Below are 17,440 nucleotides of genomic sequence, written 5' to 3'. Positions count from 1 at the left end.
AAATAGTAAAAATAAATGGCAGTCATTACAGCATCTTGCTTAGGTGTTTATCTAAACGAATCTTAAAGCTTCGAACTGAACTACATTGCACTGCCTCAGCAGGAAGTTTATTCCATTCATTAACTACACAGTTGGTGAAGTAGTTTCTACCCACTTCCAAATTAAATTATTTCCTAACAGTTTGAGACTATTATTTCTTGTCGGATTCTCATTCAGTGTGAAATTTTTGTCACTCTTGATGTTGTCAATTCCCTTTAGAATCTTAAAGACCAGTATCAAGTCACCTCTGAGTCTACGCTTTTTTAGGGAAAACAGGTTCATATATTTTGGTAAATTTTTGTAAGATTTTATTTTTATATTTGGAATCAGTTTTGTGGCTTGCCATTGTACTTTTTTTATGCAGAATGTCTGAAAAAAGGAGGTACAGTGATGGTGGACTGGTTGGTGAGGTTATTTAATGTTTGTTAAGAGGGTAGAGTGCCAGAGGACGGCTTGTATAGTTCCACTTTACAAGGGAAAAGGGGACAAGTGTGAGTGTAGTAATTTCAGATGGATCAGTTTGTTAAGTGTAGTTGGGAAGGCTTATGGGAGGGTCTTGATTGAGAGGATTAGGAGAGGAACAGAGGGAGTAATTGGTGAAGAAAAGTGTAATAAGACAGATATGTGAGAAAGCTATAGGAAAAGGTAAAGATGTTTTTGGGGCTTTTATGGATTTGGAAAAGGCTCATGGCAGAGTAGACAGGAAGGCACTGTGGGAGGTATTGCAGATATATGGGATAGGAGGAAACCTGTTAAGAGCAGTTAAGAGTTTTTACAAGAGTAGTAGAGCTTGTGTTAGGATTAGAAATGGAGAGAGTGAGTGGTTTGAGGTAAAGGTGGGACTTCATCAGAGATGTGTTATGTCGCCTTGGCTGTTCAATTTATACATGGATGGGGTGGTGCAAGAGGTAAATGCAAAGGTAGTGGGTCAGGGATTGGAGATGGTTAAAGAAAATGGAGAAAAGTGGGAGATAAGCCAATTGTTGTTTGCTGATGACACCGTGCTTGTAGCAGGATCAGAGGAGGGATTGAGGAAGGTAGTGAAAAAGTTTGGGAAGGTGTGCAAAAGGAGGAAGTTGAAGATAAATGTGGGTAAAAGTAAGGTGATGAGATGTACAAAGGGAGAAAGTGGCAGCAGATTGAAAGTGAGTATTAAGGGAGACTGAAAGAAGTAGATAACTTTAAATACTCGGGTGCAAATGTGGCAGGAAAGCGAGGAGTGGAGGTGGAGAGAAAATGCAGATTGAGAGAAGCAAGTAAATATTTTAGGGGATTAAAAAGTATAATGAAAAATACACATTTGGGAATGGATGCTAAGGAGATTGTATGAAGAAGTGAATCTGTTTACAGCACTGTATGGGGCAGAAACATGGAACATAACAGAGGAAGAGAGGAATTTGAATGTGTTTGAGATGAGGTGCCTTAGAAATATGATAAAGGTTACTAGATTGGACAGTGAGAAACGAGGTGAGGAGAACGGCGTGGAAAGGAAGTTGGGAGATAGGGTTGATGAAAAAGTATTGGGATGGTTTGAGAGGATCAGGAGGGGAACTGAGTAGCCAAGAACAACATCCCAATACTCTTTCATCAACCATATCTCCCAACTCCCTTCCCAACCCCACTCTCCTCCTCACCTTGTTTCTCACTCTATCCAGCCTAATAACCCCTACCATAATTCTCAGACATTTCTTCTCAAACACATTTAAACTCTTCCTCTCATGTTCCATGTTTCTGCCCTATACAATGCTGTCAGCACAATCACCCCTTCACTGGAGATTTTAATTGCAATGACATCAACTGGGAGGAAGGGAAAGCAAGCAGCAAAGCAGATTCCTGAGGAAATACACTGTTGAGTATAGCAATGAACACAATGACCCAGTGGTTAAAGGAAGTGACCTGGGTAGGAGGAGATGCACTCCCAAAAGATTAGATCCGTTACTAACCAAAGAGCCAGATATCATCCTTGCACACCTTTGCCCCATTGGAAAAAGTGACCCTGTTACAATTAAATTTCAGCTGCAGGATGAGGAAACAGAGCAAAGGAATGAATCACACAGGCAAGGAAGACTTAATTTTAGGCAAGCTAATTACTTAGGGTTGGGAAAATTCTTTGAAGACACAAACTGGGAAGAATTCATGAACATCGCAGGACTAACAAGAAAATAGAAAATCTTTCTTACATTTACAAAACTAGCAGTGAACAAATATATGCCAAAGACTAGAATAGGGAAAAAGCAAAAACCGGGTTGGGATTAACAAAAAGGGTGAGATTGTGAGAAAGGCCAGGGATATGGCTTGGGGGAAAATAGAGAAAGAAAAGAAGCAATAAAACAAAAGAAGCTTACAAACAAGCTAGTAATGACTATACCAGAATTCACAGGAAGAAAGCAATTTTGAAAGTGTAGTAGAAAATTGCAAATATGAACTGAAATTGTTTTACAGGCTCATAAAGAGTAAATAGAGACACAAGGAAGAAATTACCAAGTTAATAGTAGATAGTAAGGTCTTTGATGAAGCCTCAGCTCAGGCAGAAGTAACGAATGAAGGTTTCCAATTGGTCTTCACAAAAGAATGCAACTTTTTGGAGAAAAGCAAGGGGAGCAAAAAACCAGGTTTAGCGGATATAAATATAGAAGTGAGGGAAGTGCTCAATTTCCTGGTATCATTGGATGTGATACAAGCCTCAGGACCTGACGGGATCTCAAACTGGATATTTAACCACTTCGGTACAATGACACCTATGTAGGCTTCATGAGGCGCGAGTGGGTACACAAGGATGCCGGCGTTGGCATCTTGATAACATATATATATTTTTTGTAGTTGTACATGAGTTAACTCTAAATTCTGTGAACTGATTTGATCATGTTTTCTGTGTTTATTATTATGCAGAGTAAAAGAGAACAAGTAATACAGCCATGAGTTCATATTCTATAATGCAAGAAGTGTGATGCATCATTCATATGGCAGCCAATGCTGTGCACGAGAATTTGACTCATACTGAAGTGGTTAAAGAATGTAGGAAACAACTAGTGAACAAGATCCACAATCTTCTTACATGTTCACTGAAAGAAGGCATTGTGCCACTTGACTGGATAAGGGCAAATGTGTTGCCAATTCACAAAGGTGGAAACTAGAAAACACCACTAAATTATAGTCCAGCATCACTAACCAGCACAATAGTGAAATTATGTGAAAGGATTGTGAAAGATTGATGGACCAAATATCTTGAAAAGATGAAGATTCTGACAGAAAGTCTGGCTTCAGATCTGGAAGGTCATGCGTGTTGAAACTTTTAAGCTTTTACTTGAGAGTGATTGATGTGCTGCAAGAGAGGAGTGAATGGACTGCATGTACCTAGACCTTAAGAAGGCATTTGATAAAGTACCTCACAGTCAACTTATGTGGAAATTGGAACATGAAGGAGTAAGAGGCACTATTAGAATATCCTGAAAGACTTTTGGAAGGAAAGATGCATGGGGACAGTATTAAAGGACAAGAAGTCAAGCTGAGCAGTAACAACTGGAGTACCACAAGGTTCAGTGCTTGCACCAATGTTTCTTGTCTGTGTTAACCCGTTAACTCCGATAAGCAGCCCGGGAGGCAGCACTGGGGAGAACCGATATGCCGCCCGGGCGGCACGATATTCAACCCCTTACAGAAATCGCGCTAGATTTGGTAGTGCCTTCATACTTTTAGGGAAGCTTGTCTGACTTGTCAACACTGCCCAGAGAATGCTACAATGCCAGTTAGTGCTTTCATACACGCGGTAGAGCGTTGATACACATGGTGATTCAGGAGTGCATTTTGCATCATATTTATCAGGATTATCTACCTTAATCAGTGTGATATTAGTGTAAACATGCCTCAAGGAACTAAGAGGAAGCTTTTGTATGCGAGTGACGGTGATCCATTACGCAATAGTGTGTACAAAATCAGCCATGCACAGAAAGACTCATACACCTTCAACCACTCTTCCTCGTCGCCAAATCCACCAAATAATTTTTTCTGCATATTTATGGTGTCCCTAAGAACTTGCTCTATCTATCTGGTGCAAAAGGTGCTTGAAACCAAACTGCGCTGATACCAACCATCATGCAGGATCGTCTGAGCACACCGTAGCACGCTGCCCGAGTCTGGTAGTAAAAGTTGCCGCTACTGATTCTTGCACCAGATCTACAACTTCCGACCTTTCTCATGGCCATCTTAGAGTGGGTATATGATTTTTATGTGTCTTGGCCGATGCGCCTCAGTATTCCAAAGAAGTTAAGCATAATTTTATTCAATTTGATAAGACTCGATTTTTAGGTCATAAATTCATCATCAGAGACGAATTGATTTGAGGGGTCGTCGGATTTTACGGGTTAATGACATGATAGAAGGAACAACAAGCTATGCCTGTATATTTGCAGATGATGCAAAAATCACTAAGAGTGAAAAATGAGTATGGTGGAAAACTACAAAAATATCTAAATATTATTTCTGCATGGAGCCAAGAATGTTTCCAAAGTTCAATACTAAAAAAATGCAAAGTACTGGAAATGGGCAATAATGGCAAAATGCCATCCTTAAAATATTCCTTGGTAAGAGAACACATTCTGGGAGGGACAAGAGCAAATATATAATTATAGAGCACAAATTAATCACTGCACGCAGCCAGCACCAACATCATACTAGAAATCAGGCTGCCACACTGGAGTCACGGGCCACATAAGGCCTCTTCCAGTAAAATGTCAACTGTAATTACAAAAGCACAAGAGAAAGACTTGGGAGTGTTGATAAAAGACAACCTGTCATCTGACAGACATACCAACAGGATTGTGGGTGAGACATACAGACTACTGCAGAAGATCAAAGAGGCATTCCATTATATGGATGAAGAGATGATGAAAAAACTCATTGAAACCCTGATACATCCAAGACTGGAATATGCATCAGTAGTACAGTCACCAAACAAGATTGAGAGAATACAAAGGCCAGCACCTAAACTGGTCCCCAGCCTGGTAGATAAACCATATGAAGAAAGACTGGTATTGGGTCTACCAACTTTGAAAGATTGAAGAGAAAGAGGTGACATAATTACAGTGTTCAGGTCACTAAAGAGGACAGAATGCACTGATAGAAGAGATCTTCTGATCAAAGATGGGAGGGCTTTAAGAGGTCATGGAAGTAAATTATGAGAGACAAGATGTCGAAAGAATGTGAAGAAATACAGTTTCCTTTATAGATGTATAAATATGTGGAATAACTTAGATGATATAGCCCAAGCTCAAACAATACACTAGTTCAAATCTAAATACGATAATTGGAAATCAATTATATAAATTAAGTTGGAACTGTACATGAATTTGAGTCTAGGTATGTTAGAAAATTATAATATAAGAGACAGGACCCAATGAGTGTTGTTCCTTTCCTGTATACTACAATTAGGTAAATACAACCTCCTCTTAGCATCCATTCACAAATGTCTACTTCTCATTACTCTTTTTAATCCACCAAGGCTTCTCTCAATCTACATTCTACCTCCACCTCTACTCTTTCTTCCCTTTCCTGTCACATTTGCCCCAAAGTATCTAAAGCTATCCACTTCCTCCAGTCTCTTTCCCTTAATACTCGTTTCTAATTTACTGCCATCCTCTCCCCTTGTATATCACATCACCTTAATTTCATCCACATTTATCTTCAACTTTTTTCTTTCGCACACCTTTCCAAACTTCATCACTAACTTCCTTAATCCCTCTTCTGATCCTACTAAAAGTGTAGTGTCATCAGCAAACAACAACTGGCTTACCTCCCATTTTCCTTCATTCTCTTTAACTATCTCCAATACCCTACTCATTACCCTTGCATTTCCCTGTCGCACCAATCCATGTATAAATAAATCATTACATGTCAAATATCAACTAATCAACTTCTAAGTGTAGATAAAAAAGATGAAAATAAAAGCAATTAATTATGTCACCAAAAACCTGAATGAGCACAGCCGAGTCCACGCTCAACAATAGACAAAAAAAAAAAAAAAAAAAAAAAATTGGTGCAGCAGGTGACCAGTTCATGCACAACAGGACAATGCAGGAAAGAAGCTCTCCCATTGGCTGCTTACAATGGTATGGATAAGATGGAAAATAAGGAACTGCACACCATGACAGTTCGGATAGCCAGTGCGTAGTGAGAAATGTGTTGTCGAAGTGGCCATCCCTGAATCCATGCTAACATGAAGGGGGGTAACTTATTAGCTTCTTTTATAAGCCTTTCCATTAACATGGATGAGGTGGATAGTAATAAAATTGGTCAGTAAGATAACATGAAGATCAAACAATATGAAGCTAAGTATGGAAAGTAAACCTTATCACCAAAAAATACCAATTACTATCCTGAAAAATTATAGAATAAGACCTTCAGTACATTATTCAATGGAAAACTAATCAAAAACAATAGAGGAGGATCCACAACTGTGTGTTGGTCACAGATACCTTGTCATCTGAAATACATATCAGTCTGGTGGAGCAAGTGATCCTTCATCCCCAAGGTGCAATACTGGGAGGAATTTTACGAGTACATACTGCAGCTAGAGGCAGTAGAGGTTTTTCATCAGGAAAATTGAGATCATGAAGGACTTCAGTTACTGGGACAAACTTCACAATCTGGGCCTATACTCCCAGCAGCACAGGAGAGACAGGTATCAGGCCATCTGTGATTACGTCTGGAAAGTCGTACAGAAAGAGGTGCCTGACCCAAGAGCTCTACATGACTGGGAGAAAGGGGCACCAATGCAATGTAAGAGATGCAGCTTGCCATCTACAGCCCCAGAAAAGATCAGAACCAAGCTGACAGCCACCCTCCCTTTTGATGGTCCAAAGATCTTCATCTGGGTGCACAATTGAGAGGTTCAAAGCTGCAATAGACAGGTTCCTGAGAATAGTGCCTAATGAACCCCCTGTACTAGGGCATACATCCCAATGGAGAACCTCCAACTTGATACCAGACCAAGTAGCTCTACAAGAAAGATAAACCAGGTTGGGCAGCAACAATGAACCACAGCAGCTGTGAAGCAGTGCTTCTTGACAGAAACAAGTAAACAAGCAAGGCTGCATTTACACCAAGTGAATTGAATCAATTCAATTCATAAAGAATCAATATGATTCATGAATCATGTTGATTCACCACACTAGTTTCAATGTAACCATTTACACCAGGCGAACTGGCAGGATTTGAATTGACTCAATTCACCTGGTGTACACAGTAACAGTTACAATGAAATGTGGCAAAACAACACGATTCATAAATCGTGTTGATTTTTCATGAATTGAAAAGTTTCGCTTTGTCTGGTGTAAACTGTTACTTTGAAACTAATATGGCGAATCAACACGATTCATGAATCATGTTGATTCTTCATGAATTGAATAGATTCAATTCGCATGGTGCAAACGCAGCCTAGCTTGTCCGTCGTCCAACTCTGCCACCCACCTCCTTCAGAGTTCAGTAAATAAGGATTAAGACCTTTGAAAATGTAATAGTGCTAATAAATGTGAATATATTAAATTTCATCAATACGCACCGTACATTCATTCACGTCCTTACATCATAACAACAATCAAAACTTGAATGAAACGTTAACGTGCACATTACCTGCAATAACTTTTTTCATGTTTATCTTAGGCTACATTTTTCTTCCATCTTAATTCAAGTCACCTATTGGTTTATATACGCCGTTCAGCCAAATAACTAAAATATCCAATACTTACATGATGAACATATTGTTCGTTCGTAAAGTAATGAATGCAAGTTATAAGCTTTCATCCCACTCATACCCTTTTCTTATAAGGGTGTAAACACACATGAAGTACACAAGTTTTCGCGGGAGAGTTTGTAATTTGTTTAGCAAAAAAGTTTTGTTTTGAACAATTTTACTGTGGGATGCATTGGAGACATTAAAAACGATTAATGTAGCCTTGCAGTTGTAGAATTATGTATATTCATTCTTCTATTTCTGTTCATTTCTGCAGAGTATATATTCAGAATTAAACTCAGATTTATGTATTACCGATACGTCATTATCCCCTTAGCATTTTCTTTGACACATATTTCTATTCTATTTTTATCATGCTGCGATTCATTTCAGTAACTTGCAGAAATGTATCCCCAAGGTGTAGACGTTTCCGGAAGATTAATCATAATGTTTAGTCTTTTTAAACTGTGACATTGAACAGTATATTTCGTCAGCAACAATCAGCGCTTCTGTCCATATGGGCAATATTACATCGAAGAGGTGTTGTCATAGATGTGTTACAGAAAATATTTTAGGAGGGTAGCAGAAAGGAGGAATAATAGATGCATTATTTTTAATGTATAGTCTCCGAACACAAAAGAATACTAAGTGACTTAGTCCATAGTCACTGAAGTTCACAGGATATGAACTGCATAAAACACGTAGTCTAAGTAGAGATTATTTTACATAGATTTGAGAATATAGAATTACTACGACGAGGTGTCTGAGACAAGATTTTATTGTGAGATCAAAAATCAAACCTATGCTTAGAGAAATTTTAAGTGAAGAGTGAGAATTGTGCAGAAAAGAAAACTTGCGGAACTAAAACGTACAAAGAAATGGAGTAAAGATGAAAAGGCCAGCTCATGCGGAAGAATGTGGTTAGTTGAATGTGAGCTGTGGCATAAGCCAGCGAAGTAAAATGCGGTGTGCTGTGACAATTTGCATCCGCACTAGGAGGAATGTCCGGGAATTCAAAATGAGTATAATTATACGCTAGTGTTAACGATGTAATAAGAATGATAATTGTAACATAGATTTTTACTGACTGGAATACTACAACTCCATATATACTGATTAACAACGGCCCTTAATTGGCACATCCCATAGATCTCTTCAAGAAGAAATTTTGGAATATTGCCAGTGTTGTATCAGTGTGCGACCGTTTCTGTGCAATCTCCGTTGTCAGCTTGTGGATAAGATTGCACCGTAAGGTGGTATAGGAGAGATAAAGGATAGTAGATTTTAAAAGTAATCAGCAATCTTTTCTCTCAGGGGAATTAGTTATCCCTCATTAAAGAAAAATGCGTGACTCTGGTCCTTAATGATGTCATTAAATTCCCAATATTAACCTCATAAAACTTATGAAGCCAATATCCCACAGGAAGACTGAAGCTGATGGAGAGGGCCTGGGCCTAGTCAGGAGACCGAATGTCAGCCATTCAAGGCTGCACCTACAGATGGTGAGTGGGTTGGCGGGTTTTGGGGATGCAGCAGACAGATGATCTCCGTCGTCCATCTCAATGAAGTTGAACAGACACTAGAAAGCTTGCAAAAACCGATGGGACTCAATTTTCAACGACTTCTAATAACTGGGAACAAAAACATAATTGTAAGATATACTAAACACAAGTCATGCTTGGTACACTAACTGAAAAGACAGAAAAATAGAAGTGATAGAGACAAGTGACTCATATGCAAAGTTGAAAGGAAAAACAAAGAACATGTTGGTTATAAAACCGACCAGTCATAGTGAAAAAATATATAATTAGAAAACTATATTGAGTAAAATAAAAACTGAAGTAGATTGTAGAACACACTAAAAAGTCGCTTGGTAGTGAAATATCAAAATAAAAACTAAGGGTGAGATCAAAATACCCAAGGGGAAAATATGCCAAAATCAAAATATGTTATATACGTAAGGGTGATAATGAAAATTATTAAGACTAAAGGTGATGTGGGACAACATTGCATCATAAAATGGACCCCCAACCTTAGAAAATCAATACTTGATCAAGCTAACGCGCTGTATAACTTATAAAGAAGAAATAAGATTTATGACACGTGGTGCCTTTTCACGTTTAATGTCAAGGTTTCGATTACAGTGACAGAAAATGTATTAAAGAACAAAAGTGCAATGTTCACCCATAGTTACAAGCTTTGAACATTCGGGTAAGTATGAATAAAAAACTACTTCGAATTAGAAAAGTTGAATTAAAGTCTTTAAAACGTTCCTGTTTGAGAAAGGCTCTAAATAGCGAACCTAGAATTTGTAAATAGTACATGGAAACTGGAATTAGGAGTGAAAACAGGGAAAGATAACTAGATTTTTGTGTGGGAACAGAAACAATAATATTGATTGAAGAAAGATTAATATACTTACAAACCTAATGTACATACAAATACAAATATTTTTCACCTTTATAAGGGGTGGTCGAGGCAAAGCATATATTTATCTACACTACAGCCATGAAAACATAATCTTCCTTTCCATTTTTTATTTTAACATCTCGTGGTTGAAGGGTCATTTCTGTCCCGCCACATTACTCTACTTAAGGGCAATGAAGCGAAACACAGCGCCTCCACAGTAGGGACCAACAGCCAGAAATGCTTAACTCCCAGCAGTTTATTATATGGCGGCCCTCAATCATTCACTCAAGACATCACGTAGACAAAAACATCCCTTCAGGCCGCGGCATTCATTCAACCAATCACAATCTCCCTCCTTTCGCTTGTATCTTATGCACTCTCTTCCATACTCGACTGGTATTCCTCTTGTATCCAGTGCCCCCTTTACCCTGTCCATCCACCTCATTCTTGATCATCCTCTCAAGGGCACCCAATCCACTTTTGCTTTCCACTTCTTCCTCATTCTTTCCAATTGTTTCAGTCATTCCTCAGAATCAGCCATAGGGACAATGTCATCCACAAACAACAACTGACTCACTTCCCACTTCCCCCACCCACTCTCACCAATTCCATACCTTTGCTAAATTATCGCGTTTACTTCCCTTGTCATACCATCCGCGTGTGTGTGTATCACATTATACTCAGAAGTGCACGCGGTTGGTAGAGTCCCAGACTGTCAGTACGGCGGTACCGGCGGTACCTGGTTCGAATCCTGCCCAGGTCTGAAATTATTTCAGTATCGCTGCGCTTCGAGTCGTTACTCCAACTCTCGTGGGCGGGAGTTGGGTGTGTGTGTATGTAAGGTCATAGCATTACCCATAGATCGGTCATACGGGCTCTGAGCTCTTTTCCGGGAGGGAAATAGTTGTCGATCACGAGTTCAACACGTGATCCAAAGACCAAGGTGAATCACACATATGGTGATATTACGATTCTGATGAACCAGCATTATGTTAGTATTAGGATCCATGCACTGTTTGTCACTTCTCGCTTGCAGCCTCTGCAACTGGCTAACTACTATGGTAAAACGGGGAAGACAAGCGCGTAAGTCTTCGCTTGCCAGTACATAGCATCTCCAACACTAAGACTCCTGTTGTACCTCTTCATGGCGACACACGGTAACAGGGGTTTCGCAACCCCAAGCTAAACCAACAGGGGATCTCGGAGCAGCAATGGGCTCCAGAGGCACAACATGTGGACATGCCCTGGCGCCTACCAACCACTGCAGACCACCCCCTCGACACACACACACTGCCTTGTAAGTCCAGGATTCGACAGACTGGATACCTGGAAATCTCCTGCAACCTCGACAAACAAAAGGTCGCCTGAAGTCCCTCTCTGCTACTGGAAGATAATTGACGAGTCCAAGATGGTGGAAACAAAGTCTGCATACCCCTTCCTCCACTTGAAACCCATTCTTTTGTGCAAACTCATTTTGCTCCTATTACATAATTTTCACCGCCATCATCAATTTCTTGTACGATCAATATAGTGGGGTAAAAGTGGGCAGATCTCAAGTTTCACTTTGGTTCCTATAATACGGTGGTCGGTCCAGCATTCTATTCCTTTCATTGCCCGGGTCAAAAACACGTCTATCTGATCATGCTACCGGGCAATGATATCGTGAAGAAGACAACGCCTGGATCTAGGATGCATCTATGGCGACTTATACTTACAATTTTGTTTAAAAGGAATCTTTGTAATGGTCAAATTATGTTCTGGAAACAATGTTAGAAGTCCAAGACTATTACTGTTGATGTTTCCTATGCCACGTCTGCCAAGTAAGTTTCTCCAGATTTCAGTGTTTGATCCAAATGACACCGAAATCTCCAAGGAGTATGATTTTGTCATGTGGCGAGATTCTGTTGAGATATAGGTCCGGTGATTCGTATAAAGCATATTTTGTTGCTTTTCCAGTACTAAGGGTAGGTGCACAGGCGCTGATAAGCATAACGTTCCTTAGTATGAGTTATAAGCCATGTCATCAGTCTTTCATCTATGCCGGTTGGGTGTTCAGGTATCTTTTGAAACTGCAAAGGCGACGCCATGTAGCCGACGAACATCTTCAGGGTAACCCTTGTAGAGTAAAATACCCTGCATATCCTTCGCCAGGTTCTGTAAGTAAATCTTCATCTGAAAGGCGTGTCTCACTGAGTGCAGCTAGGTCAATAGTGTGTTTCTTCAGTTCATGGACAATAAATTGGTTTGTTGCTCCTTTGATGTCTAGGAGAGTTCGGGCACTCCAGGTCGCAATTGTGAAAGGAATCTGTGATCTATTAGTTTGTGTTAGATTTGGTCGACTGCATGAAATCCTGGATGGTCGCGGTGAACCACCCAGGAAATCTGGAACAGCTACTGTTTGGGTTACCGATTTTAGACCCCCTCCCCAGTCAGGATGAGCAGTGGGGATCCCTAAAAGAGGTTCCTCAGTAATATAGGAAGATGCCATAGGAAAGAACTGTTCCTATTCCTTCCTCCCTTCCAACAACCATCGCTCCTATACCGCCTGCGCACAGAACTCGGACTAGAGACTCCCAGCCACATCCTCGACCCGTCTCCGTCACTCTATCCCATCGCCACATGATTGAGCTCCAAACAAGAAACTAAGCTGTGCTGCCTGTATAGAACAAGCAAACCTTGGAAACCTTCGCAAAACAGTTACACAGTACCTGGGCCCCATCTAACAAATAACATTAACTTTGATATAAGCGAGGAATGGGTTAACCTTCGTGTACTAATTTATCAAGCTGTTGTTGATCCTCTTGACTTTACAGGGCGACGTCAAGGTGACAGCTTCGAGGAAGATTTTCAAGATAAATATTCTCTCCTAGCAATCAAATTCAAAGCCCACAATGCCCTGTTCTCAAACCCTCTCTCTGCATTCCTCAAATATAACTAATGCTTCTGGCTGAAACTCAGGGGAGACTAAGGGAAAAGGAGAATGATTGGTGGCAAGCCAGAGCTCTGGAGATCCTGGGTTTAGCTGACAAAACAACTCTCATAGGTTGAAGATCATTGAAGAATTCTCCAGTATACTAGTGACAAGTGTAAATAGTAAACTAAAGGGGTGACAGATACAGGAAACAGGCTACGTGGAGACAGTGGCAGCACAAGGATTAAATCTAATGCGTCACATTGCCATGGACTACTCGAGCGTACATAATTACCAATTAATGCTAATGATGATACACAGATCAGACAATACGATACATTACGTGATGTTGGGAACGGTAGTATATATGTAACTGAAAAAGAAGTTGCAAAGCCTACGCCGAAGGTGTTACCTTTTCCCTATGCACTTGGACTGTCGGGACAGGTAACAGTCATTGCTGGGAATAGGACAGAAGTGTGGGATTCGAACCCACAAGTAAGTGAACGCGAGAACTGCACACTCCCGATTACGCCTACAGAACACTATGTGAATGAGACAATATATCATACATCTACATGCAGTAAGGTCATACAAAGGGATACAAAGAAATGCATAGAGATGGTATGATACACGATATAGTGTGATACTAATCACATCCATAAGTTCCACGGTTTTACAATGCTATCATAGCTATACACGGCCCCACAAAACGAAATATAAGTCCAGTGAGATCATCAAAGGGTATTCTTTTGAAGGGGAAAAATCCTTAAGAGGTGGGCTGAGCACTTTGGTAGTCTTCTCAACCAAAGGAACCCCATTGATCCTAGCATCTTGAACCATCTTCCAGTTTCCTACGGTTATAGAGCTCGACACCCCCTCCAGAATTTGGAGAGATTCTTCAAGCCATGAATAGTTTCAAGAACAACAAAAGTGCAGGACTAGATGGTTTGCCCTCCGAAATCATGTGAAAAAAAATGTGGCTGTCATCTCCATCAACGACTTTACCAAATGGTCCTAGCCGTGTGGTCAACTAAAACCATCCCCTAAAAATGGAGAGATGATAACATAATTACCACCTTTAAATAGAAAGTCGACAAGTCACTGTTAAAGCAGCAGAAACGTATCTTCATTGGCCACTTCATGGAAAAATATTGCTCTAGTCATGTTTGGAAATCCTCCAAAAGTTCTCAACATTCCCAAAAAGTTATGAGAATGGCTGGAGGGCAAAAATCAGAACATCTCACTGTTGAGGTGGTAGTTGAACAGGGTTGTGTTCTGGCTCCTGTGATATTTAACCTGTTTGTTACTCCAATTACAGTTCTTAGCCACAACCTCAATGGTAGTGACGGAGTTTTTATACAGCTGTAATGTTCTGGCCTTTCCAATGGATAAATCAAAATCACGAGATCTTTTGAAAAAGTCTGATAACTCAAATGATTACACCGGCAGACCTTCCTTGTCTGCTTTCCACCTCAAGACTGCCAGACCCTCTCTCTGTCGGTGGGATACATCTGCAAAGTTCTACATCAGCAAAATGAATGGTTTACAAGTTTTAATATTATTACATTTATTATAGTGCTACAAATTTTGGATACTATTTTATTTTACAACCACACCAAAACTTACCACCACTCACATAAAGGAGGTACAGTATGCTGACGACTATGCCCTGTTGGCTCACTTCTCAGAAGGCCTCCAATACATTATCTTGGTGGCCTCCACAGTTTACCAGTCCATTGGTCTACATGTCAACACACAAAATACAGAGGTACTTCTACAGCATGGGGTAACTCCAGATCAGCCTCCTGTATTTTTCAAGCCAGTTGTGTATAGCTCTAGCAAGCTGAACAGTTTACCTGCCTTAGTGGCATAGTAATACCAAAACAGAACGTGGACGGTGAAGTTCAATCGCGAATCCACCTCGCAGCATCTTTTGGCCGTTTGCAGACTCGGGTCTTTGACAATGCAAATTTGAGAACGGGAACAAAAATGCTTGTCTACAGAACTGCCTACATCTCCACCCTACTTTATAGCTCAGAAACCTGGACTAACTACAAACGACACACAACAACTCTTGAAGCCTGCTACATCCGGTGTCTTCAAAGAATCCTCGGCCAAACATGGCAGGACACAGTACCCCATACTGAGATCCTGCAACGTGCATAAGTCTCCAGCATTGGAACATACTGGCAAGTCACGTCATCAACATGCCTGAAAACCGCTTTCCCCGACAATTTTTTGATAATGGACAACTACCTGATGCACGACGCAATGCAGGAAACAAAAAAACAAAACAAAAAAAGATATGAAGATTAGCTAAAAACTACATTCAATATAGTAACATTTAACCAAATTATTTCGAAACAATCTCTTCTAATCTCGCATTATGGCCTGAAACGTGATCATAAGGTGTCAGACATCATGAATTTGCTTACAACCAAGCACAGAACGAATGGCGGGAGAAAAAATACCCACCATAACTAGAGATGACTTGCTCAAAGTGTGGAAGGATACGCGGACCAAGAATTGGGCTCCACAGTCTCCGTTGTCCACAGACGGACTGCCATCCACATGCATGTTGAACAACCACGGGAGTATCACACAACCCTGATGTAACCCCACCTTCACCTCAAACCACTCATTTTCTCTGTTCCCTACCCTCATACATACTCTACTCGTGTAAAAAAAAAAAAAATACTGCCCTCAACAAACTACCCCTTATACCATAATGACATCCACAGCACACTCCACAACGTCTATCAAATCTAATAAGACGAAAATATAATATTTAGCACTTAAGATGTCTTTTAATGTTTAAGTGTCCGGGTTTCGGCCACGGTGCCAGAAACTATATTTAACAGAATTGTGCAAGAAACACCTTAAAACAAGATGTATACTCATTAACACAAGTTTTCCGAATGCAAGACAAATGAAGACAAATGTATAAGTGCACAGATATATATATATATATTTATATATATATATATATATATATATATATATATATATATATATATATAGATAGATAGATAGATAGATATATGTACTGTACATATACATATATATGCATGTATGTATAATCTACTGAATATCTGCTTACTACACAAGACCTTTAGATTTGTTAACGTAAAGAAACTGAAATAGGCCAGTCAAAAGAAAAGGCATGGTCCCCCAGACTCTACACTCATTAAATCCTTGTTAGAGGGCAAAAAATAAGAATAAAAATTGGATACCCAATTTTTTAATTTTCTATCAAGTCCGATCCTCAACGATAACAAAATTATATATTTTCTCTACAAATCTCCACAACTTAGAATTAAACTCGTTCACCTTGTGATGTGTTTTCATAGACAATATTCAGAAAATTTGTATTCGTACAGTATTCCATAAATACCTGGATGATAAATTATGGCCAAGCTATCAACACTATTATAAAGGCATTAGATGTGTTATACTGTGAAAGTTAACAATATTCCATAATAACAAATTGAAAAAAATTACATTTACTTATAATGAAAAAAATCTCTCTCCCCTCTCTCTCTCTCTCTCTCTCTCTCTCTCTCTCTCTCTCTCTCTCTCTCTCTCTCTCTCTCTCTCTCTCTCTCTCTCTCTCTCTCTCTCTCTCTCTCTCTCTCTCTCTCTCTCTCTCTCTCTCTCTCTCTCTCTCTCTCTCTCTCTCTCTCTCTCTCTCTCTCTCTCTCTCTCTCTCTCTCTCTCTCTCTCTCTCAATCTATCGGCACCCACGTGATATATAGATTAGTCTAGGATGATCACGATTTATTCTATGCTAACTGTTTTAGAACTCGAATGAATTAGAATATCTCGACCACAATCAATCATGCGACCATTGACAACTGTAATTGTAAATAATATCAGTTACCTATACAGTTCACTGGAAAGTCAAGTGGCTCATTTCATCATCGTGTATGCATATTGCCGAATTTTGTGAAATAACTAACATATGATACCCAATGCAGGATCGTCAATGTTGACAGGGGCTGTAGACACTAGATATGTTGCTGATCTTGATAATCAATATGTAGATGAATACTAATAAGAAACCATCCGATTTCAAAACGTAAATTCACTGTGACTGGCATATTTGTGTTGCCACGTGCAGGTGGTCGACCTTTGGGACTGATAATTGTGCTGTCTTCCACGGTCTGATGGTGGAGGTTAACAGTTGCATCACAGTGAAGAGACGGAATATAAAAGTACGAGGAACTTGGCTGGACGTCTCACACGTTTCAAATTATGCAGCTGAACAAATGTGGATGGTTTAACAAAGTCCCCACGCATGAAGTAGATGCGAATGTAATTTGCAGATTGGATGTGCATTATGGATGTCTCGAATC

General features: G+C 39.8%; 1 protein-coding gene across 1 annotated transcript in view; it reads right to left on the bottom strand.

Annotated features, from left to right (window-relative positions):
* The window catches only part of l(2)dtl (WD40 domain-containing protein denticleless), a 54,741-nt gene extending 46,843 nt beyond the window's left edge, over positions 1-7,898 (bottom strand). Inside the window, exon 1 of the mRNA XM_076190125.1 lies at positions 7,782-7,898. Within this exon, the coding sequence (XP_076046240.1) occupies positions 7,782-7,845 (64 nt within the window). The 5' untranslated portion in view covers positions 7,846-7,898. The remainder of the gene's footprint in view (positions 1-7,781) is intronic.
* Between the last annotated feature and the right edge of the window lie 9,542 nt (positions 7,899-17,440).

Source organism: Oratosquilla oratoria, chromosome 9, assembly GCF_046742065.1.
Source record: "Oratosquilla oratoria isolate Oo_2021 chromosome 9, ASM4674206v1, whole genome shotgun sequence".
NCBI lineage: Eukaryota > Metazoa > Arthropoda > Malacostraca > Stomatopoda > Squillidae > Oratosquilla > Oratosquilla oratoria.
This window is presented reverse-complemented; position numbering and strand designations above follow the sequence as displayed.